Here is a 22,635-nt window from a genome sequence, read left to right on the forward strand (position 1 = left end):
TGTTCAGAAGCCATTTAATCATACTAGAATTATCTATGAGAGGTAGATTTTTAAAATGTAAACATTCTTGTTTATATCCCTAATTTAGCCTAAGGACGCTTCAGTTTAACTTTTCATCTAACAAGGATAAAATACAAATGAACTAAAACCAAGAGCCAAACTATTCTTTTGGAAAATCTTCAAATCCATATTTTAAATCGAATATTATGGATATTAATTCAAAATAAATAATAAATCTATGCTCTAAGACCGGGGAAGTTCCCTGAGCTCTGCTCAAATTTTTCCCTTTCTACATAGTAGTAGAAAGGGATACAGTAGTATTTTTCACTTACATTAAAAAAGAAAAAAGCTAAGATCTCTTGCTAATGTTACCTAAACTTGTTACCTAAAAGCTTTCCTACTCTGGTACATTTCCAGTGAGAATGCTGATATGTGCATATAGTCCAGTCAACTTAAGTGTTTGTTGCTTAATTATGTGTAAAGAATTTGAAAGCAAGATAAACTATCGCAGTGACATTCCAGCTTCTTTTAGAGGTCATTCCTTTATACCTGCTGTTTACAAAAGGCAAGGGGGATTTTTTTTCTTTTTTAGAGGTAATTCCTCCAAACCTGCTCTTTACAAAAACAAGACAAAGTGTTTTCTTTCAATTCTTGAGAGTTTAGGCTTATTTTACTTTGGAAACTGAGGATTAAATTTTACCTGAGTACTTATAAGGGTAACAAAAATAAAGTAAATCGGGCTTCCCTGGTGGCGCAGTGGTTGAGAGTCCGCCTGCCGATGCAGGGGACATGGGTCCGTGCCCCGGTCCGGGAAGATCCCACATGCCGTGGAGCGGCTGGGCCCGTGAGCCATAGCCGCTGAGCCTGCGCGTCCAGAGCCTGTGCTCCCCAACGGGAGAGGCCACAACAGTGAGAGGCCAGCGTACCGCCAAAAAAAAAAAAAAAGAAAGAAAGAAAATAAAGTAAATCTGCCCAAAATATAAAATATCCTCAATCAGAAGTTTAAAAAAAGTTCAAACAGAAGTTCAGGTTAGTTAAAGCATTTTTGCTTTAGTAGTAACTTACAGCCAATTGGTAAATTTCAATTAAGCTTTAAATGAATAGTAGTAAAATACTGACCTAAGTATTATTAATATGGTAGTTACTGCATTTCTGTAGAAAGATTGTAACTTTTACTATTATTGTTCTATGTAAAAAGTTTATGATTGTATGCTAAAATTTCAGACACAGACCCTCAATTTTAGTCAAAAAGTTTCTATTACATAAAGCAGATCATATGTAAAGAGAAACCCAGCTTAAAGTTTTAAAAGGCTGATGGTATTAAGCCCATCTGGTGGAAGCAGCCACCCCTGTGCCCCAGTTCCGGCTCTGCCACTTACTGTGTGACCTCAGGCAATGGACTTCATCTGTTGGGGCCTCAGTGTTCTCATCCATAAAATAGGCATAATAATATTACCTCGTAGGAATGTCATGAGAATTAAGTAAAATATGATTGTGCTGCAAATGGGTTACAGGTGTGTCCCAGACACTGCTTCCCGCCTCACTCCAGCTGCCGTTGTTACTGGCTGAATTGTGTCCCCCATACCAAATTCACGTTGATGTCCTAACCCCCAGTACCTCAGAATATGACTGTTTGGAGGTAGTGCCTTTAAAGAGGTAACTAAGTGAAAATGCGGTCACCGGGGTGAGCCCTAATCCAGTATGAGTGGTGTCCTTATAAGGAAATTAGGACAAACACAGAGGAAGCCCACGTGAAGACACAGGGAGGAAAAAGATGGATGGGAGGCCTCAGAAGAAACCAATCCTGCCAACACCTTGATCTCAGACTTTCAGCCTCCGGAATTGTGAGAAAATAAATCTCTGTCGTTTAGGCCACCCAGTCTGTCGTATTCGTTATAGCAGCCCTACCTAGCAAACTAATATGCCGGTCATGGCCAGCAGTGCCTGGAGTCCTCTAACTGAAGGGTACTGGATAAGTCTTTTTTGTGCACCACGATATGGAAAAGGTTTCAGAAGCCCTAAGATACAGACCTAACACACCTGGCTTTCCTCCTGGCCTACAGTAAAGACTCAATATGTGCCAGATATTGTTATTATTCCAATTTATGAAAACCTAGGTGTAAGCATCTATAATGAGACTCTCACATTCCTCAGCATCGTTTAACCGGTTGCTCACGTTTACAACACAAGAACCAAATGCAGAAAAATACACAGAGGAGAGGTAGAAAGAGGAGTTTCGAGAAACAGAGGGCCAAGCACAAGAACAACAGCTCATTTTGATGGCAAGAGCTCAAGTCTTCCCAAGGCTAGCCCTCTACTGACAGAAAACCAGAGATTCACCTGCAAAAGTGACAAGGTCGTTTCAGCAGTCTGAAAGCATAATATTCTACTAATCCCCAAGAAGTACAATTTGTATGTCTGCACTTATTAAAACAAGTATTTAAATTGTGCAAGCTTAGTACAAAATAAGTTGTGAAAAAATTAGCCAGCAATTTCTCAGACACAATAGAAACATTTTTACATACGTGTCATTTCCTTTGGGTGCAGTCACTGAACTTTAAAATTGAGGATGCCACCCTGGCGGTTAAGACTCCATACTCCCAATGCAGGGAGCACAGGTTTGATCCCTCGTCGGGGAACTAAGATCCCGCATGCAGCACGGTGTGGCCAAAACAAACAAAAAAACCAATGAAACCATAAAATTGAGGATTTCCTTCAAAGGGGCAGAATGTGTATTTGGGACACAGAAGAGAGGCTTGATTTATAAAGCTATCCTTTTCTCACTTCCCTTTGACAGCTGGTCAGATAACCCAGAACTCTTCCAGAAGAGATTTTCATGGCTGAGACTGGCTCTCACGCTAGAGATGGGTAGGCCTGTGCCACAGGAGCCACTAGCCACCTGTGGCTACCAAGTGCTCACAATGTGGCTAGTGTGACTGAGGAACTAGGTTTTATTTTTAATTAATTCTAATATAAATTTTAAAACTGATACTTGTTTCAGTTATTGGGGAAAAAATATGTCTGAAACTACCTGAATATGTGAATCTAGGTTTTCAACTGTAAATTGTATAAATCCTAAAAACAGATCAAGTGTGTCCCATGAACATCAGCGTCCAAACTGAGTGTGCAGTAAATGTAAAATACACACCAGATTTTGAAGATGTAGTATGAAAAAAATCAATGTCAAGTATTATTATATTTTAATATTGAATATTTACATGTTGAAATATTTCGCACATGTTGGATTAAATAAGCGATTTTATTAAAATTAATCTAACTTTCTTTTTTATGTTTTTAACGTGGCTACTAGAAAATTTTAAATTACACATGTGGCTCACATTACATTTATCTAAGCGCAGAGGCAGACTGTCATAAAGCTAGTTAAACTTGACTTGTCAATAGTCTTATGACCGTACTTCCTGAATAATCATCCAGCTACCCAGAGTGAGTAGTTAAGCATTTATCTGCTTTAATACTATGTATCTCCTGGAGAAAATGTGGGCCAGTAGGCTTTGAAAAGCTGGTAAAAACACTGCACTTCAACAATAAGGTTAAGGTAAATAGTTTAAATGACTGAAGTCAAGAACCTGAAATAGTATTTAGGGCCTAAGTGTATTTGTAAAGATTATATCTCTAGTTGGGCCTAATTTAACATACCTTGGTTGACACATATAAGATAAATCATTTATGAATTTCTGACTTATATACAATAAAATATACTTTGCTAGATATGTTAGAAAACTGCTTTCATCTTCTCTCAAACCTTAACAATTCTATATTGCTTTAACCTCCCAACACTTATTTGACTCAGGTGGAAATCAAAGATCTCTAAAACAAAGAGTGACTGACATGAAGATCCTGTTAATTTTAGGGGTGATTACCCCTACTCTCCACCAGCATTATGTTAATTAACATACACTAGTGCCCACCTTTTCTCAAAAATCTTCTACCAGTTTACTTGAGAGAAAGTGGTCAGCGTATTCAATAAAATAGGCTGAGCTGGAAAAAACGTAACTCAAACATAATTTAATCTTCTGACGATTATTTAAAATCACACAACTACAGACACACGCTGGCTACTAAGTCTCTGAGGCTCAAAATTATTTTTAAGATTAGGAGAATTTACTTTTAAAAATTATGTGTCTATTTTGTGAGATTTAATCTACTTTGCAATAAAAATAGATTATAAGTTCCTATCTAAAAAGTTATCAGACACAATACATAGATCAACATTTTCAGAGATCAATTAGATTCCAGTAGAGTATACTTAACATAAGTTACACTGAATTTTATATTCCAGGATAATTAAGAAAGCTTTAACTTCACCATGGAGATCAAATATCAAAGCTGACAAAAATTCAGAATTTATTTGGGGTGAATATCTTGATCCAATTTCATACTTTAATTAGCCTTTTAAATTAAATTTTTAACAACCTGCTTTTAAAAAACATGTAAATCTATGTTTCTCAGAAAAGTCGAGTTTAGAATTTAAAAAAATAATCCTATTCTTTTGGCTTTCTTGTTTTGTGAATGTTGAGTTAAAATAGACATTTAGGTCATGTTGTCTTTGACTCTATCTTAAACACGACATGATGAGCCCACTGTACCACACAGAGATTAAACCTTGAGAAATTACTCTGTCTTAGGGGATTGGAAGTTATTAAAAGGACGGAGTCCCCAAAGTTGTAATCTGTCATTTTCGGCCCCAACTTGTCTCGTAGTGGCAATTGTGTTGCCTAAGGGGGAAGGGACAACGAACCATTGTACCCAATACAACATATGATTTTCTTCATTCTAAAAAATAAAAAAATATAACTGGAAAGGTCAGCAAGACCATGACTATGGCTGTGAACATTTAATACTCACAGAAGAGTTTAATGCAATGCCCCCAAAGAAAAGTTACACAAGTCTTTAAGAGATGTAGTAAATGAAAATGAAAACCATTCATCAATATTGAAATGCTAAATCCAAATCAGTATTAGATATAAGACACAATATACACATCTTGCCTCTTGGATGGACGCTATCGGCTGGCTCAGTGAGCTACCACATCTCTGTAAGAATCTTAAGTGAGCGTTGCAGAAAGCCTGACTTCAAGCACACAATCCAGTCACAGCGGGCTGACGGAGAAGAGGCCGACGGAGCAGCCAGGCACGTGTTCGGGTCAGCTCTGCTCCTGGCTGAGCGGCGTGGACTGGGGCACCTGGTGGGCGGGTGGTGGCGGAGCAGGCTCCTGTGTCAGCTGTAGGTGCTGAGCTGGATCTGAAGCACTTGCTAAATGGAGCTCCCCTGTTTGCTCTTGATGGGCGTGAAGATGTTCCAGAGTTTCCTTGGAAAGTGTGATGACGTGCACTGGCTCGGTTTGTGAGGGTTCCATCTGGCTTTCAATCATATTGAGGCTTTGAATGTGTTCTGTTTGCTCCTGTTGAGCTGAAAGAATTAAGTTCTGCAGTTGCTCTGGCTGCTGCGTGAGCAGGGTGAGGTTAGCAGCCTGGTCTGCCGTCATGTTCTGGGAACTCTCTGCAGTGACGATGCTGATTCCTTGGCTAGGACCAGGCATGAAATTGATGTTATGTACAGAATCAGTTACAAGAAGCTGAATTTCCTGCTCTCCGGAGGTAGAGAGTTGATAGGGCTGCAGCTGAAGAATATTCCTGACCTCTTCAGCATTATTATTGCCGGAAACGCTGCTGGCATCGGACGCATGTTTCTCTTTGCTATGAATTTTTAAGTGAGCCTTCAAGTTGTCTAAGCGAGCAAACTGTAAGTTACACTCAGGGCAGGAGAAAGGCTTTTTGCCCGTGTGCAGAATGCAGTGTCTCCTCTTGGCACTCGAGTCAGAGAAGGATTTGCCACACACGGTACAGGAATATGGCTTTTCTCCTCTACGAGAAAGTATACATTTCATTTTAAAAACAGGAAGATCTATTTATCACTTCCTGATCATTTAGGGAGAAGCAGTCAAGAAGAGGGGAAAATCAACCTGACTGGGAAGCATAAGTCATGGGTTCTCTTACTAACTTAAGTACTTGGACCAAGTCACGCCTGCCATGGACTTCAGTTTCTAATCTTAAGAAAAAAAAAAAGAATGGCAGGGAGGGGTGTTTGAGGACAGGTGGTAGATGGGGCTGTGATGCTGGGTCAGATATGATAAAACTTGATGATTCCACAGTGTGTATTTCAGATAAGAAGGTAAATAGTAATAAATTACACACCAAGTTCTTTTTTGTTTTTAGCTCTCACAGCCAATTTTTAGATTCTAGAAGCCAAATAAATATATATGATTAATTTCAATATTAAAAATTTGAGTAGCCCCTAATTATCTGTGTTAGAAGAACTACTAAATCAAATCCGGAAATAAGTTGTGTGAACAAATAATTTATTCAGAAAATATTAAATATTTAGTTTTGACTGAAGATAAATCAAAATTTAAGAAATGACATCAATAACGCAAACTTTTGCTGGCCAGAATCAGTTTTCCTGATTTGGCCTAAGTGAGGTATTTCTTTATTGAAAAGATAAAACAAAATAATAAACTGCCCAGGAAATTCTACTAGAGTAATAATTTGGGGAAAAGGACTACATAGGGAATGTATGTCACCCTACTGAACACCAGGGTTGGATGAGGACTCCATGTGAGAAAAGATCTGCAAAACTTTACCGATGGATCCTGATGTGGGTCTGAAGAGAACTCTTTGCTGTGAAAGATTTGCCACAGATTTCACAAGTAAATGGCTTCTCACCTAAAAAAGGGGAAAGCATTCAGAAATATACATCCAAAATAAAACAAAAAGCAAAAACCACCCCATAGTTTCACAATATAAAAAAGAACAAAGGCAATACCACTTGAACCCTCAATAAGCATGAGTGAATGAATGAAGCACTTAGCGAGCACCTACTACGTACCTGAGTACTGTGTCCTAGGTGCCAGGAGGATACAGAGAAAGTGGGTACGGTTCTTTCCCTCAAACACTTAAACACTGAAACAAGGGGGTAAGTGATTCTACGAAGGACACACATTCGCTCCTGTACAGGCCACCCTTAGGTAACTTACACTCCCACACTTTACTGCTTGACCTTCCGAAGGGCCCCTGAGTACCAGGGTGACTTGTGGATTATTCACATTTATATCTACCTTCCCAGTGTATCCAGAACCTAACCACTTCTCACCACCTCCACTGCCACCCACCCCTGGCCCAGGCCGCCATCACCTCCCTGCAGCAGCCTCCTTGTGAGTTTGCCCACTTCTGCTCTGCTTCCCTGTCGTCCACAATGAATGAGGCAACTGGAGTGACCCTTTACACAGTCAGATCCTACCACGCTCTGCTGCAAGTGCTCGAATGGCTCCCCATCCCATCCAGAGATAAGAGCCAAAGCCCTGGGCCTACAAGGAATCACAGCTCTGACAGATCTGTCCACCTACTGCCACTCCTCACCCCAAACCCACCTAACCTCACCAGGTACTCTCCCCTGCTCATCACACAGCCCCTGGAGAGGCCCTGAACACCACACCCCAAGCAAGCCACGCTCAGGGCCCTCGAATGGCTCCCCATCCCATCCAGAGATAAGAGCCAAAGCCCTGGGCCTACAAGGAATCACAGCTCTGACAGATCTGTCCACCTACTGCCACTCCTCACCCCAAACCCACCTAACCTCACCAGGTACTCTCCCCTGCTCATCACACAGCCCCTGGAGAGGCCCTGAACACCACACCCCAAGCAAGCCACGCTCAGGGCCCTCGCACTCATCATCCCCTCCCTCTCCCTGGCATGTCTCCCCCAGGGTCTCCCAGTGTGGTTCACTCTCCACACTGCCTTCAAGTCTCTGCTCAAGTGTCACATTACCAGTGAGGCTTTATCACCACCCAAAGCACTGCCCCAGCATGTCTTGGTCCACTTCCCAAGTCAGTTTTCCCACAATGCTATCGCTGCCTTATATACCGTATGTTATTTATTATACCTATCTCTCCCAGTCTTATGTAGGATGATCTGTGAGTCTTCCTACTCCTAGGACCCCAGTGCCTAGAACTGGGCCCCGCACACTGTTCCAGAAATCCTTGTTGAGTAAATGAATTTCACAGAGTGGGAACTGAGGCCCACATAAGATGTCGTGACTGTTCCACACGCCTAGTGGGGTCTGGCATTTTTTTTTTTAAAGAAATAAATTTATTTATCTATCTATCTATTTATTTATTTATGGCCACATTGGGTCTTCGTTATTGCACACAGGCTTTTTCTAGTTGCGGCGAGAGGGGCCTACTTTTCATTGCGGTGTGTGGACCTCTCATTGCGGTGGCTTCTCTTGTTGTGGAACACGGGCTCTAGGCGCACGGCCTCAGTAGTTGTGGCTCGCAGGCTCTAGAGCGCAGGCTCAGTAGTTGTGGCAAACGGGCTTAGTTGCTCCGCGGCATGTGGGATCTTCCTGGACCAGGGATCGAACCCGTGTCCCCTGCACTGGCAGGCGGATTCTTAACCACTGAGCCACCAGGGAAGTCCCTGACAATTTTAATAAGGCTTCAACAGCATTTATTTAGCGATAGTTTATACACTGCACATACAATGACAGACTGCCATGCCCTCCAGAAATGCAACTAAGTGATCCTAACGCAGGCAAGGGAACTATGAATTTGAAAAAAAAAGAAGAAAAAGAAAAAAGAAAAATCCCACTTAACTATATAACAAGGGATGAGTGAAGTGGGGGATGGTCAGGTAGCTTCCCTTTCACAGCCATCTACTAGAAAATTCAGGTGAGATGTTTCCCCAAGTTCAGTCTAGGCAGAGGACACTTGTGACAATTTGGGTGAGTCTGCGTCTTTGCAGCAGTAACTCTTACCACTCCAAAGGTTAAAACCAGGCCACTGTCATTCTTTCCACACCTTTCCAACCAGAGCTGCGTTCTATTCTGATCTCGGTTTTTCTCCCTCTCCCAATTCCAAGACTGAGTACCTGCTCTGTCCGCCTGTCACTGTAAAGTTCTGTGTGGGGAGCACATACAACAACGTTCACGTTATCATTCAATTCCATCTGGGGTTGCAACACCTCAGGAATTTTGTTGGCAAATGTTTTCAATACTGGAAACTCTTTCCAGAAACATCCTCGAGCACAGTAAGAAGGCAAATTTTCCTAGCCAACGTGAATCTGGGGAAAGTCTTCCTACTCCTCTGGTTCCTAACGGTTACACGGCTCCACTGCCTCCGGTTCACCGACACATTCCTTCTTCCTTTGCCTCAGCTCTACAAGGATGGGCGGACCCTCAACAAAGCACGGAGCTGAGAAACAAAAAGGAAACAAAAGACAGGATCACAGCCTCAAAAAGATACATGTGGTAATCAAGTACAGCGGCAGGGCTGCAGCTGACTAAACACTCAAATGAGTGGTATCAACAATTCTGTGGACAGGATGCGTGAGGACGAGGCAGGAGCTGGCTGGACTGGAGAGAGGCCCCATTCAGGTACTAGGATAAGCAGAATGACCAAACAGCGGGTGTCAGAAATGGCCACAGGGAGGACAAAGAGGGATGAGGATTCACTCTGACGAGCATGGGACCTAAAAGGTGAGGCCAGGCCACGAAGAGCCGTAAATTCCAGGCAGTGGACCCGTGGAACTTCTGGACGTTTTTAGCAGAAGACAGACAGGACAAAGTACTAAGAAAATATATGTGGGGACGGTGGGTAGGGGCGGCTGTAGGAATCTGTGTAACAGTCTAAGCCACAGTGCCGAGGCCTGGACCAGGAGGTGCAGGAAGCAGACAGAGAGGAAAGAGAAAAGGTGAGGTGACAGGGCCTGGGTGGCAACGGGGCCAGAAGGGAGTTGGTTACAGGAGGATCAGACAATGGCAATGAAAGGACAGGGCAGAGACACGAGTGCAGGTTTCACCCAGGGGGATGCTGACAGAAATATTTAAGTAACTCAGAAGTTTTCCTTCCAGACCCTCTCCTCAGCTGTGCATGCCACTCATCCCACCCCACTCTGACGACCTGTGAATCCCCATCCCAGCTCCAGAGGGTACCGACTCCTGCGGGCTTGTTGGGTAGCATGGCCGGGTTTCCTACCCCATTGGCTAAAACCCACGTGACCATCTTGGTTAACGCAGCAGCATCCAGCCCCTGACCCAGCCAGGCCCGACAGTCCAGTCTGCTCCGAGTGCACATTCGACTGGCAATCTAGTTCTGTACATTTAAATTCCTCAAATAGCTGCTTTCGTTTTCTTCAAAAATCAACAACGTTCACTGTAGAAGACTCAAATAATACTGAAAAGCACAAAGTGTACATAAAACACTCAGAATTCCCCTGTAGATTGCCACCTCACACTGTGATGAAACCTTTACAGGCGTCTCTGTGCACACACACAGGTGATATACTATGTACACCATGAGTTCGGCCAGTGCATGCTGGTCTGTAACGTCAAACGGGAATGGAAAATTCATCTTAAAAAAATGGTTAAAAACAAACAAACAGACATTTTAAAATGGTGTTTTGTGTTCCACTATGTATCTTGTCCAAAATTTACCTAACTAATCCCTTACTGAGGGACATTTAGGTCACTTTTAAGCCTGTAACATTATAAACAATCCTGCTTACGTTGAACATCCTTATGCAAACATCTTTTCCCAACTGGACAGCTTACCTTTTGATTCACATTGCCAAAGTTCTTTCCAGGAAGTTCCCAAATTCCTTTCCCATCAACAGAACTTAAAGATGCCCACTTCCTCACATATTTGTCAATCTAATGGGCCAAAAGAAATGCACATTTCTTTTTCCCTGACAATTAATGCAGTTAACATCGTTTCAGACGTCTACTGGCCATTCCTATGTCTTTTTCTGTGATATGCCTTTCAGGTCCCCCTGCCCAGTTTTCTCCTGGGCACTCATGTTCCCATATTTGGGCTATTAACACTTCGTCACATATGCAGTGACTCTTTTTTTCCCAGACTAAAAATCTCGTAAGTACATCTCTTCTGTCCGCTCTCTTGACTTGAAGGCCTTCATCTTTCTTCCCCAGAGCCTGGTAACTGGCTCATCCCCAGGACTTTCCCTCTCTGACCATCCTCCTGGGGCTGCCTGAGTCCTTTTCAATGCACGAACCAAAATATGCCTCCTCTCTGCCCAAAGACCACCCCCTGCTTCACCAGGGGCCTGCCCCTTGTCAGCAATCTCACTCTAGCTGTTCACCGTGGAATTCCTCACTACGGCCCTCGGATGCCGGCCTCTCACATCGTCAACCCCACGCATCCTGTTCCTGTCTGGAAACACCTCTTCCAGCTTCCTCTGTCTGTCTAGCACTTACTCTGGCTTCAAGACTCAGGTCCTTCCTCTGGGACGCTTTCCCAGACCTTCCTAGGGAAAGTGAAACACTTCTGTCCCTATGTTCACACCTCTACTGGGGCTCGTATCACGCTGTACTGAGGTTCTTACTAGATCACATGTAAACTCTAGAAGGGTATGTTACAGTGAGGGACCCCCACGTCTCTCAAAGTTGGGGATGAGCAACGTTAAAGGATAGTCTGAAAACATGGCTGAGATTTAGGAAGTTTCAAATCCAATCCAACAAAATGAGGCTGTGAATGAATGAAAGCTGTGGCTCAATTAACTGTGTCACAGGCAGGGGATCTACCTGGGAGTAGTGGGAGCCCACAGGGGAGGATCAGTGTTTACCTAACACCACACAAGGGACAGGGACACTGGAGGGCTGGGACTCTACTGCGGTCAGAGGCCATGCACCAGGCTTCTCCATGACCTGGGCTAATTCTCTGAACTTGCCCCCAGCTCACCAAGCAATCTTGGGATCACTAACTTGGTTTGCAGGTACAGTGATGTCAGGAAGGTGGTACTGCAGACAACAGAGAGGTGCAGCCCCTTTGTTAAGTGAACACACTCTATGGTTTATCACTCCTTTGCTTGGCATGGCTTGGCTCAGTTCCTGAAAGCCTGACCAGCTCCACGTATAGGGAAAGAACTGAGCTGCAGCGACCTCGTTGGCACTGCCTGTCATCTTGCTTCCCTTTCAAATTGCATCCGTCCCCCCCATCCCCCACCCCCGCCACTGAACATGCCCTCTAGGGAAGAAAGCACCTCTTGTTTATCTCTGATTTTTTTGTGCTTGGCAAAGGATATCTAACCCAGAGAGAGTTTGCACTTAAAGAGCTAAGAGAAGAGAGTCTTGGTTTTCCCATGGGTGTGGCCCTCTCGGCAGGACCCGCCTGCCCTGCTGGCAGCTATCCTCACCACTGTCCGTGGAGGCTGAGCACCAGCTCTGCCAAGCAGCCTCTCCCAAACCTTCCTCTCTGCCCGGGGAGCAGGCAAGCGGCACCCCAACTCTTCTCAACACCAATACTGTGCATATTCTCCAGGCTAAGGACAGAAGGGTCACAGTCTCTGCTTCCAAGAGCCCAATCTTTTGACGGGTTTGACCTCTTATCTCTCAGTCAGACAAACCACTTTACAGAGTCCCTGTCATCTCCTCTCCCACCCTTCGCATCCTCCACTTCTCTCTTCTGCTCCTCAGGGTAGCGGGTGGAGCAGAGTTTGCTGGGATCCTGGAGAGAGGACTCGTGCTGCTTTCACCCCCAGTTCAGGCCTGGTTCTCCTCAGAAAGACCAGAAGCCTCACTGACACCTTACGCTCAGAAGATGAAACGTCTCACCCCGGGCACTGTGCCACGTAACCGAGACAGCTCGGCTCTCCTCCACCTCCGCCCTCCCGTGGGGGTTCTCTTCACAGCCCCACACGCTGCCTACAGGCCCCTGTGTAAGCACGGGAATCTCAACTGCTGCTCGCGGTGCCCCCTGAGCTCGGGCACAGATACCCAGCCGTCTCCTCCGCTCGTGCACCTGGGTGCCAAACAGACGTCTCACGCCCCATGTGTCTAAAGTCTAACTCTCCATTTGTCCCTCCGTCTTCCCCGGGTTCTCACCCTTCTGGCTGCTTCCGCCTCCCCTCCGCTCACCCCCATATCCAATCACGGGCCCATCACGGGAGTCTTCCTTCAGAATACATCTGGCGCTGGGCCACTCGCCGCCTCCCCACCACTGCCGCCCTGCACCAAGCCCTGCGCCAAGCCCCTGTCCAGCACCGCCTCCTAATGGGTCTTTCCACCCTCCTACGGGCGCCTCCGCCCCTGCCTCACCCCTACGGGCACCTCCGCCCCTGCCTCACCCCACATGGGCCCCGCCCCCCCCCCCCGCCGCTGTGATCCTATTAAAATTCTCTTTTAAAAAAAAAAAAAAAATTCTCTGTTACATCATGTCACTCCTCGCAGTAAAGCCATCCCATTCAGAATAAAATCCAGAGTCTTTACTGTGCCTTCAGAAGTTCTTAGGCGTAAGCGCACACTAGAAAAACCTGGGGAGCTTTTAAAAATGCCAATTCCAAGGCCTCATCCCCAGTCACTTCGATCAGAATCTCTGGGGGTGGGACCAGGCTTTGTCTTTTTAAAAGCTTCTCAGGGGGTCGAAGCACACAGCCAGGCCGGGAACCCCACGTCACACGGGCTCCAGCAGCCTCTGATGTCCACCCACACTACACACTCCTACTCCCACCGCCCCGGCTCTGCCCCGGCACCACTCTGCACCTCGGTCTCCTCTGCCTAGGACGCTCTTCTCCGGGGTAGACACGACGGCTCACTCACTCCCCACAGCACGCAGATCTCCATCTAAGATGGCACCTCATCAGCAAGGCCTTCCCAGACACGCCCCCGCGTCAAAGGGCAGCTCCCCCTCCTGCCTCCTGCCCCTACGTTTCGTCCTTCAGAGCACTTATCCCCACCTAACAGGTTACTCACTCGCTTGTTCTTTGTCTCCTGTTTGAATGTTAACCCCTCAAGAGCAGGGGCTCTGTCCATCTCAGGCAGTGCTGTATCCTCAGGACCCACAACAGTGCCTGGTACCCAGTGCCTGGTACTGTTCAGTAAATATGTGTTAAGTGGATGAACTAAATTTCACAGAACCTGTTAATGATGTCTGTAGAAAGACTGTATAGAGATCCATTTTCATAAAACTCATACCTTATGAGATATTTAAGAGTAAATGACTTTGAGAAAAATTGTGTTTTCAAAAAAATGTCCAAAGCAACAAAAAGCAATCTGATATATAATGTTGGTAGACAATTTAACAGACTCATTAAACTATCAATCTAGAATAGGAGGCTTTTCTTAGAAAAACTAACAGGCTTCTTTTTAAGAAATGTTTCTTTTTAAGAAATGCTTCTTACCCAAAGTTCTAAAAGGCCCACATTTTCACTTTTCTGATCTTAAATGAAAGAATTTGACCTGCCCTAATTGATCCTGCCTCCTCTTCAACCTGGAAGCGGATTTTTCTGGAGGTGGTGATGCTTAAGTTATAAGTACTGGTTCTAGGAGAGAAAGTGGAAAAATCCTCAGTGCCTGTGCTGCCTTAGTGTCTGCTTCATTTTCTAAAAAGTTTACCTTGATAATCTTCAATGCTGAGGTAAATTAAAATTTAAACACGCAACCTGATTCAGACTTGTACTATTTTGTGGTATTAGATGAGGTTTCATTTACGAACAATGCTCAGTAAGTACGCTCCATTTTGCTAACCTACAGACATGTGATGTCCCCACAGGATTGTGTGACAGCATTCTGCCTAGGCTTTTTACGTGACCTACTTATAAAATTCCCACACAATTTACAAAAACACAGTCTGAGGAGGGGACTCCCAGTACTTCATTTCTCGCTCCCCTAAAAACATAAAGCACACTAGAAAGACAGGGTGAGATGGACTTTTACCTGTGTGTGTCCGCAGATGTTTCTTTAGCTGAGACACATCCATGAATTTGCGGTGGCAGTGGTTACATTCCGGTAACGAGTGGCCTTGTCGCAACAATAAAAAAAGTGTCAGTGCATATATGCTGTCCCTGCATTTCTTCAGTGATTTGTGTTAAAGCACTTCCCTGAAAAATAGTCACTTTAAATATGGTGCTTTAATAACACAACAATTTTTAAATTAAATTTGGTAACAGTTAATAGTTTCCTAGGCATCTCGACTCACTGCTTCCCCAACAGAGGTGGGACCCTTCCTGTCTCCCTAAGTGTTATCTCCTTTTTCCCTCAACGCACTGGTGTCACTGTGGCCAACCGATCTCAAATGATGCTCCTAATCCCCCCTCCATTTATTATCAGTTGGCAGGAAAGAAAAAAGCACAATAGGTGGAGTCAGGCTGCAGAAAGCCTGGACTGATGGCTATGGGGTGGTGACACCTCTGTCCAGGCACCACTAACAGCTAATCGACTGGTGCCCTCTTAGTCAACTGGTGCCTTGAACAATACCAATTTTGCAGCGTTTCTGTGTGTGGCACCGAAACTGCAATATAAAAATTTAATATAAATCACAAGGTAGCAGAGAGTAACCCAAGGACACCTAATTTAGATTGCTTTTTAAGAACTATTTCCCTAAAAACTCATTTATCTTCTACAACATGAACCTACTGTTTCGGAAATAATTTGTATTTGTGTTTCTCCCCCAGCCAATCCAAATTTTCTCTCACTGTATTGTACCTGTATGAACTCGGTAATGGCTCTTTAGTTGTCTTTTCTGGCTGAAATATTTTCCACACTGATCACATGTAAAAGACTTCTGTCCTGCCAAACAAAACACGCAAAAAACTATAAAGAACTGGAATGCTCACTAATAAGGTAAGTATCACAGTGGGCCCAGATCCCCATTTTCTACAAATAACACAAGTGACTTGTCTACAAACCCAAATGCCTTCAGAGTCTACCACAGTAACATAAATGTGCAAAAGCATGTAAGGCAACAGGGAGTGATGGAGACCGGGGCAGAACTGGAGAATTCAAGTTCCCCCCCAAAGGCATCCAAAGTAAAATAATTCTAAACTCTGGTGCTTAAACAAGTCATGACTGCACACTGCACTCCCAGCAGCCAGTTTATAAACCCTAGTTTAAGGCTCAATGCTGCGCAGAACTCTAAACTACACTCTGACAGATGCACAATTCTGTCTTTCAACGGTATCATGTGGGGAATGATACGAGGCTGAGAAAAGACCATTTAGATCACGGTAATGCCCACCCCAGGGACGGGGACCTGGTGGCGGCCGGCTCCCCGGCACAAGCCCGCTACCTGAGTGCAGGCTCATGTGCTCCAGCAGTGAGTGCTTGGTGGTGAGAGCCTTGCTGCACACGGTGCAGGTGTACGGCCGCTCGCCTGTGTGCATCCGGGTGTGGACCTGCAGCGAGTGCTTCTGGGCAAAGCCTTTTCCACACTCATTACATTTGAAAGGTCGCTCCCCTGGAATAAGAGCCCCAGAAACATGATGTAAGCAAGAATCTGCACATCCTTCTGTCCCCTCCCAAATTAAAACAACCGTGAACAGGAGAGACAACATCAGCAATAACATTTTGCAAGATGGAGCTAGACGAGTCCTACACCAGCGGTGAGGAGCGCTGAGATACACACAACCTAATTTAAGACAGAGCCTCCACAAGGTCAGGAATTGGTGGCACCTGTTATCTCTGAAAATAGGGGTGAGGGAGGATAAATGACAGTCCGTTTCAAAGGTAGTTAGGCCCCCCAGGTCCAGTCTCCTACTCCATGTAACCAGGAGACTGACCCTCTCCCCAGCAGAAGATGGAGACTGTTCTCTGAAGAGGGTAAATCGGATGAAGGATCTCTGGACTAGGGGTCTCAGGGTTAGAGGTCTCCTAGCGCAGTGGAGCCACTACCACAGGGAGAGCAAGTCAAAGTTCACATCTGGGATGAGACTCCCCCCAGCCTTCTGCCCCCTCCTGCGCTAGACGCTGGCAGCCAGGCCCACAGCCCCCAGGTGGGAGGTGGAGCATCTTCTCCTGGAATGCGAAGGGCCGGCAGTAAGAGAGCTGAAAATGTGATGCCGGGTATCAGCAAGATGCCTACAGGCCCTGTCTACATCTGCAGAGTTGCCAGTAGCTTTTAGCAAACCATTCTTGCATGTAATTAAACATGATAAAAAAAAATCTTTTAGCAAACCATTCTTGCATGTAATTAAACATGATTAAAAAAAAATCACCAGACAGTCAAGGAAGGTCTTTAGTAGTAGAAATAGACACCAAAACGGATAAGAGAAAAAGCAGCTTGCAGAAAACAGACTGCCCAGAGTGAAGAAAGCATTAAAAATTAACAAATAAGTAAATGTTGTTATTAACAGGCTCACTAAAAACAAACAAAAAAAGAATTTAGAGAACAAAAGAGCTCCTAGAAGTAAAAAAAAATAAGAGTAGAAATAGAAAAACAATAAAAGTTGAAAGATAAAGTGGAAATCTCCCAAAAAGTAGAGCAGAAAGTGATGGAAAATAGGAGACAAAAGATAAGAAAATTAGAGGATGAGTCCAGGAGGTTCAACATCCAAATGGGAGGAGTTCCAGAAAGAGAGAGCAGAGTAAACAGAGGGGAACCATCTATGAAATAATTCATGAAATTTTTCTGGAACTAAAAGGTGGTTTTCCAGACTGTATGGATCTACTGGTAACCACTCAAATGGAAGAAAAGAGACCCATACTAAAGTGATTCAGTGCAAAATTGCAGAAACCACTGGGAAAAGGGAAGATGCTACATGCTGTTTTCCTTAATGAATCTTGTAGAACTATTTAACTCCTTAAACTAGCCTCTGTCACAGTTCAACAAATATTTCTCAAGTGTCTATTGTGTTCAAAGAACCAAAATTCAGGGTCTCAGTCTATCTGTACTTAAAATCTCCGGGGAGCTTTTAAAAACACCAACACTCCAGGCAATGAAATCAGAAGCTCTGGGGCTGGGACCCGGGCCCTGGTAGTTTTAGAAGCTCCCTTGGAGACTAAAACATACAGCCAGGTTGAGAACCACACTGCTGGATGCTGCCAGGTCATAAGACAGCAGGCTGCTGGATGACAGGTTTTAAGTACCAGACCCTATACTTATGCTTACAATTAGGTTGAGGGGTAGATTACAGGTATATAACTACAGCCTGACCCAAAGCAGAGTGAGTTAGGTACGTTAAGAGAGAGCTCAAAGGAGGAGGGATTTCTGGCTAGGGCTGCACTGTCAGCCTAGCCACCATCTGAATGGTGGCTATTCAAATTAATTAAAATAAAATATTCAGGGGCTTCCCTGGTGGCGCAGTGGTTGAGAGTCCGCCTGCCGATGCAGGGACGCGGGTTCGTGCCCCGGTCCGGGAAGATCCCACATGCCGCGGAGCAGCTGGGCCCGTGAGCCATGGCCACTGAGCCTGCGCGTCCGGAGCCTGTGCTCCGCAACGGGAGAGGCCACAACAGTGAGAGGCCCATGTACCGCAAAAAATAAATAAATAAAATAAAATAAAATAAAATATTCAGTTCTTTAGTCACACTCACCACATGTCAAGTGCTCAAAATACACAAGTGGCTAGTGGCCACCAAAATGGACAGCATAGATATAGAACATTTCCATACTCACAAAAGAGCTATTGGCCAGTACGGGGCTAGAGGGACCAAAAAGGAAAAGGCATTTACAGCTAGGTGGCTGAGTGACAGAGCTGTCCAGACATATCTGGGCAAAAACACAGCTATGGTCAAGATGAGGAATCTTCAAGAGTCATAAAGCATATTAACTTTGGCTACAGCTTGATTCCTGGGCATTCAAGCCTTGAACCAACAACTTCAAATAAGTAGAGAGGTTTTGGAATCAGGTTCCTTGGGTTCAATTCCCACCTGTCACTACATGGATGCCCTGGGCAAGTTACCTTCAGCTTTCTAGACTTAAGTCTTTGCATCTGCACAATATTAACTGTCTCACAGGACTGTTGTGAGAATTCAATGCAATAACATGTATACTTTATTACAATGCCCATCACATAGACATTGCACAATAAATGAAAGCTGTTATTATTGTTACTTCTCCAAAACATATTCCAGTAAGCTGTGAAAGAGTAATTACCCGTGTGGCTTCTCTGGTGGATTGCTAAAAAGTGATTATACTTAAACACTTTGCCACAGTCTTTACAACGGGCCTCGGGGCCACTGGGGCGCTTCCTCCTTCCACAGACCCTCTTGGCTGAACCCTGGTCGTCTTCATCCCCAACTAGTTTATAATCTTTCAGTTTGACGGACCTCCGAATCCTCCGCTTGCTGCACCGATTCTGGTTGTCCTGCCCATCCTGGATCTTGGGATCACAGTTCTCATCTTTTTCAGCTGGCATTTCCTCCCCTCTACCTGGCTCACAAGCCGGCTCAGATTCTTCCAATTCTTTTGCTGGAATCTGTTCATTCAGTACACCATCGTCTCCCTCTTTAACCACAAAGTTTTGTCTATTCTGAACTGAATTGTTCACTCTCAGCTGTATTTCTTCCTCTGCAGCCAGTTCTGATTTCCCCTCCTGCATACTGTTGACTTTTCTTGGTCTTCCCCGTTTCCGCTTTGGATGATCATTTTTCTTATTAGAAATAACAACCACTGGAGCGCCAGCTGTGTTCAAAGTCAGTGGCTTTGGGGAGCTATGATTATTTTGAAAGTCTGTGTAAGCCTTTACCAGGTCATAGACTTTTAAGAACTGGGCAGTAGCCAGGATTTGTTCTGTACTTTTCTCACTGGCCTGGAGACAACCCGTGTAGATAAATTCCAGCAGGATACTAAACGTGTCGGCAACCATGCCTTCCAGCATATAAATGGACTGGCCAATCTCCCCCTCTTCAGCAAACATCATTGAGAAGTATTCACTACTGGCAGCAAGTAAGGCTTTGTGGGCCCGGAAATGCACATTCTCCACGATTAAAGTAATGTCACAGAGGAAGCCTTTCTTCCTCTGATCCTCGAAACTGGCCAGGATGGTGTCACTGTGAGTGTCTGAGTGTACAACCAGCTGCCCAGAAGGCTCTGATGATGTTTCTGCCATTTTCTTTAGAAGCCCAAGGAGGATTAAACCTGAAATAAGAAAATAATGTTTAAAAAGGAGGAGGCATTCTCTAACAAGATTAATCCCAGCCCAAAGGAACCTACTAGTCACTTCACTTTGTTGGCTAAATTTCATCATTTACCACTTTTAAAAGACTATTTAAAAACTTAGCTTTGGGTTCTCATTCCTATTGTACCATTACCCAGCTGGGTGAACTTCCGACATCCACGTGACCTCTCAGGGTCTGTTTTCTGCTCTGTAAAATGAAGGAATTGGGCTCAACCATCTCTAAAGTCCTTCCCTGCACTAACTTTCCATAGTTGCACAAACAGAAGAATGAGAACTACAGTGTCGTCGATTTTACATATTATTAGCCATTTTGTCTGTGACACAAAAATAGAAAGAGCGAAGAAAAACAAAGTGAATTGGGGTAGCTGCAATGAAGTATCCGGCCTCCCTCTGGAAAGGCGGCGCGGACCGCCCAGGCTGGCGCCCGACGGTGCGGGGAGCTGAGGGCGCGCGATTCCCCGGAGCCCGCCGAGCTGGGAGCGGGCCGCGGGGGAGGTCCCTACCTCCGACCCTGGACCTCTTGGGTCGGGCCCGGGAGCTGCCGGCTGGGGAGGGGTCGACACGGCTGCGGTGCCGCGCCACCGACGGATGGCCAGTGGCGGACCTACCTCTCCGGACTCCCGGCAGAGTCCAAATCGCGGGTGGCCCACACGGGGCCTGGCGGGCGCACCCACGCCGGGCCCGCCCAGGCCCCCAGCTCCGCCCGGCCAGCCTCTGCCGTCTCCGGGCCGCGCGGCTTCTGCCCCTGCGCCGCCGCCGTCGCCGCAGCCAACACGGAAGCGCCGGCGCCGGGACCCGCCTGCGCGGACGCCGGACCACGTGGCGCGCGGAGGCGCCCGGGGGCGGGACGGGGTGGAGCAGAGCCTGAGGTCCCCGGAGGCGCCGCCAACGGAGTCCTGGCAGGTCTGGTGTTTGAGGTGAGTGGGGGGCAGAGGGCAGTAGCGGCGTTGTCCTCTGCAGTTATGGAAGTTTTATATCCTATTAGTGGCTCACTGACACCTTAATCAATTTAGTCTTTTCTCCTTTCTGGACGCTGAAGCCGGCTTTCAGGTCTCTAATGTGTGCCGAATGAATGAAAGCGCCTTTACATTCACCGTCATCGTCGTCATCATCAGCATCAGCATCAAAACCATCGTCCAATGCCTGAGTCCTTCAAGGGCCTGAAGAGAGAGCTGCAGTCAAACAGATCTGGGTACTGAGTGATCTTGATCAAGTTACGTATCCTGTCAACCTTGTTTACCTTACTTGTGAAATGGAGAAGTTGACACCAGTGCCAACACTGGGTGGCTGTGGGGTAAACAAGATTAAGTATGAAATGGGCTTAATTGTTTAATTCATGTCTACTATCATTAAAATGATCATTATTGTTCAGACTTTCAGCATCTTTCTTCAGTAGACTATTAAGGGTTTCTAACTAGCCTAAGTTGCAGTGTTGTTCCCTCCAATACACAGGAATACAGGAGATCTTTCCAAATGCAGATCACATCCAGAGACTGAAGTCACTGCCCTGCTTAGGATCCATTTCTGGGCTCCTTTTTCTGTTTCATTGATTTATTCATCTATTCTTTCCCCAAGACAATTACAGTAGCTTATACTCTTGTAGTCAGGTAGTGTTAGTCTTCTGACTTTGGGCTTTTCCTTCAATATTGTGCTGGCTATTCTGTGTTTTTTGCCTCTCCAAATAAACTTTAGAATCAATTTGTAGATATCCACAAGACAACTTACTGAGATTGTGATTGGGATTGCGTTGAACATATAGATCAAGTTGGGAAGAACTAACATCTTGACAATATTGAATCTTCCTACTCAGAACATGGAATATCTCTCCATTTCTTTAGTTCTTTGATTTCATTCATCAGAGTTTTGTAGTTTTATTCATATAGATATTTTACATATTTTGTTAGATTTATACCTTAGTACTTATTTTATTTGGGTGCTAATATAAATGGTATTGTGTTTTTAATTTCAACTTCTACTTGTTCATTGCCAATATATATGAAAACAATTGATTTTTGTATATTAACCTAATATCCTGCCATCATGCAGTAATCACCTATTAATTCCAGGAGGTTTTGTTGTTGTTGTTGATTCTTTTGGATTTTCTATATAGTCATGTCATCTATGAATAAAAAAAAAATTCCGGGCTTCCCTGGTGGCACAGTGGTTGAGAGTCCGCCTGCCAATGCAGGGGACACGGGTTCGTGCCCCGGTCTGGGAGGATCTCACATACCGCGGAGCGGCTGGGCCCGTGAGCCATGGCCGCTGAGCCTGTGCGTCCGGAGCCTGTGCTCCGCAATGGGAGAGGCCACAACAGTGAGAGGCCTGCGTACCACAGAAAAGAAAAAAAAAATTCCTCCTCCCCAATCAGTATACATTTTACCTTCTTTTCTTGTCTTACTGCATTAGCTAGGACTTCCAGTGTGATATTGAAAAAGAGTAGTGAGAGGGTACAACCTTGCCTTATTTCTGATCTTAGTGGGAAATCTAGTTTCTCACAATTAGGTATGATGTAAGCTGTGGATTTTTGTAAATATTGTTTACCAAGTAAGGAAATTCTCTAGTGCTATTTCACCAAGAATTTTTATCATGAACGGGTGTTGGATTTTGTCAAATTCTTTTTCTGCATCTATTAATATGATCATGTGATTTTTCCTCTTCAACCTGTTAATATGATGGTCTACATTAATTGATATTTGAATGTTGAACTAGTCTT

At 44.9% G+C, this 22,635-nt stretch overlaps 2 protein-coding genes across 4 annotated transcripts; one reads left to right on the forward strand and one right to left on the reverse strand.

Annotated features, from left to right (window-relative positions):
• Positions 1-4,381: 4,381 nt before the first annotated feature.
• On the reverse strand, positions 4,382-20,657 carry ZBTB24 (zinc finger and BTB domain containing 24). Of its 3 annotated transcripts, none has more exons than XM_022554174.3 (7): positions 20,531-20,657; positions 18,899-19,882; positions 16,094-16,261; positions 15,511-15,594; positions 14,743-14,826; positions 6,662-6,743; positions 4,382-5,885 (listed from the first exon to the last, which is right to left on the reverse strand). In XM_022554174.3, exons 2-7 carry the CDS (start codon positions 19,851-19,853, stop codon positions 5,165-5,167), a joined length of 2,094 nt encoding a protein of 697 aa, XP_022409882.1. In that variant the 5' UTR covers positions 19,854-19,882; positions 20,531-20,657; the 3' UTR covers positions 4,382-5,164. The 3 variants fall into 3 exon arrangements, with proteins under 3 accessions (XP_022409882.1, XP_089778053.1, XP_022409891.1); XM_089921927.1 differs by lacking the exon at positions 20,531-20,657 and adding an exon at positions 20,426-20,516; XM_022554183.3 differs by lacking the exons at positions 14,743-14,826; positions 15,511-15,594; positions 16,094-16,261.
• On the forward strand, positions 19,144-21,295 carry LOC111164510 (uncharacterized). The gene is made up of 2 exons (XM_030760294.2): positions 19,144-20,839; positions 20,962-21,295. Exons 1-2 carry the CDS (start codon positions 20,511-20,513, stop codon positions 20,978-20,980), a joined length of 348 nt encoding a protein of 115 aa, XP_030616154.1. The 5' UTR covers positions 19,144-20,510; the 3' UTR covers positions 20,981-21,295.
• Positions 21,296-22,635: the final 1,340 nt, after the last annotated feature.

This window comes from Delphinapterus leucas, chromosome 12 (genome assembly GCF_059928025.1).
Source record: "Delphinapterus leucas isolate spDelLeu-1000000601 "Yukka" chromosome 12, BTC_Dleu_Yukka2, whole genome shotgun sequence".
In the NCBI taxonomy this organism is placed as follows: domain Eukaryota; kingdom Metazoa; phylum Chordata; class Mammalia; order Artiodactyla; family Monodontidae; genus Delphinapterus; species Delphinapterus leucas.

Excerpts from the sequence above, each read along its gene's own strand:
- ZBTB24 (XM_022554174.3), bottom strand. The coding sequence starts at position 19,853 with ATGGCAGAAACATCATCAGAGCCTTCTGGGCAGCTGGTTGTACACTCA. Across the intron at positions 16,262-18,898 it reads CCACCAGAGAAGCCACACGG|GGGAGCGACCTTTCAAATGT; the intron begins GTAATTACTCTT and ends CTCTTATTCCAG. Across the intron at positions 15,595-16,093 it reads GCACATGAGCCTGCACTCAG|GACAGAAGTCTTTTACATGT; the intron begins GTAGCGGGCTTG and ends TTTGTTTGGCAG.
- LOC111164510 (XM_030760294.2), top strand. The coding sequence starts at position 20,511 with ATGGCCAGTGGCGGACCTACCTCTCCGGACTCCCGGCAGAGTCCAAAT.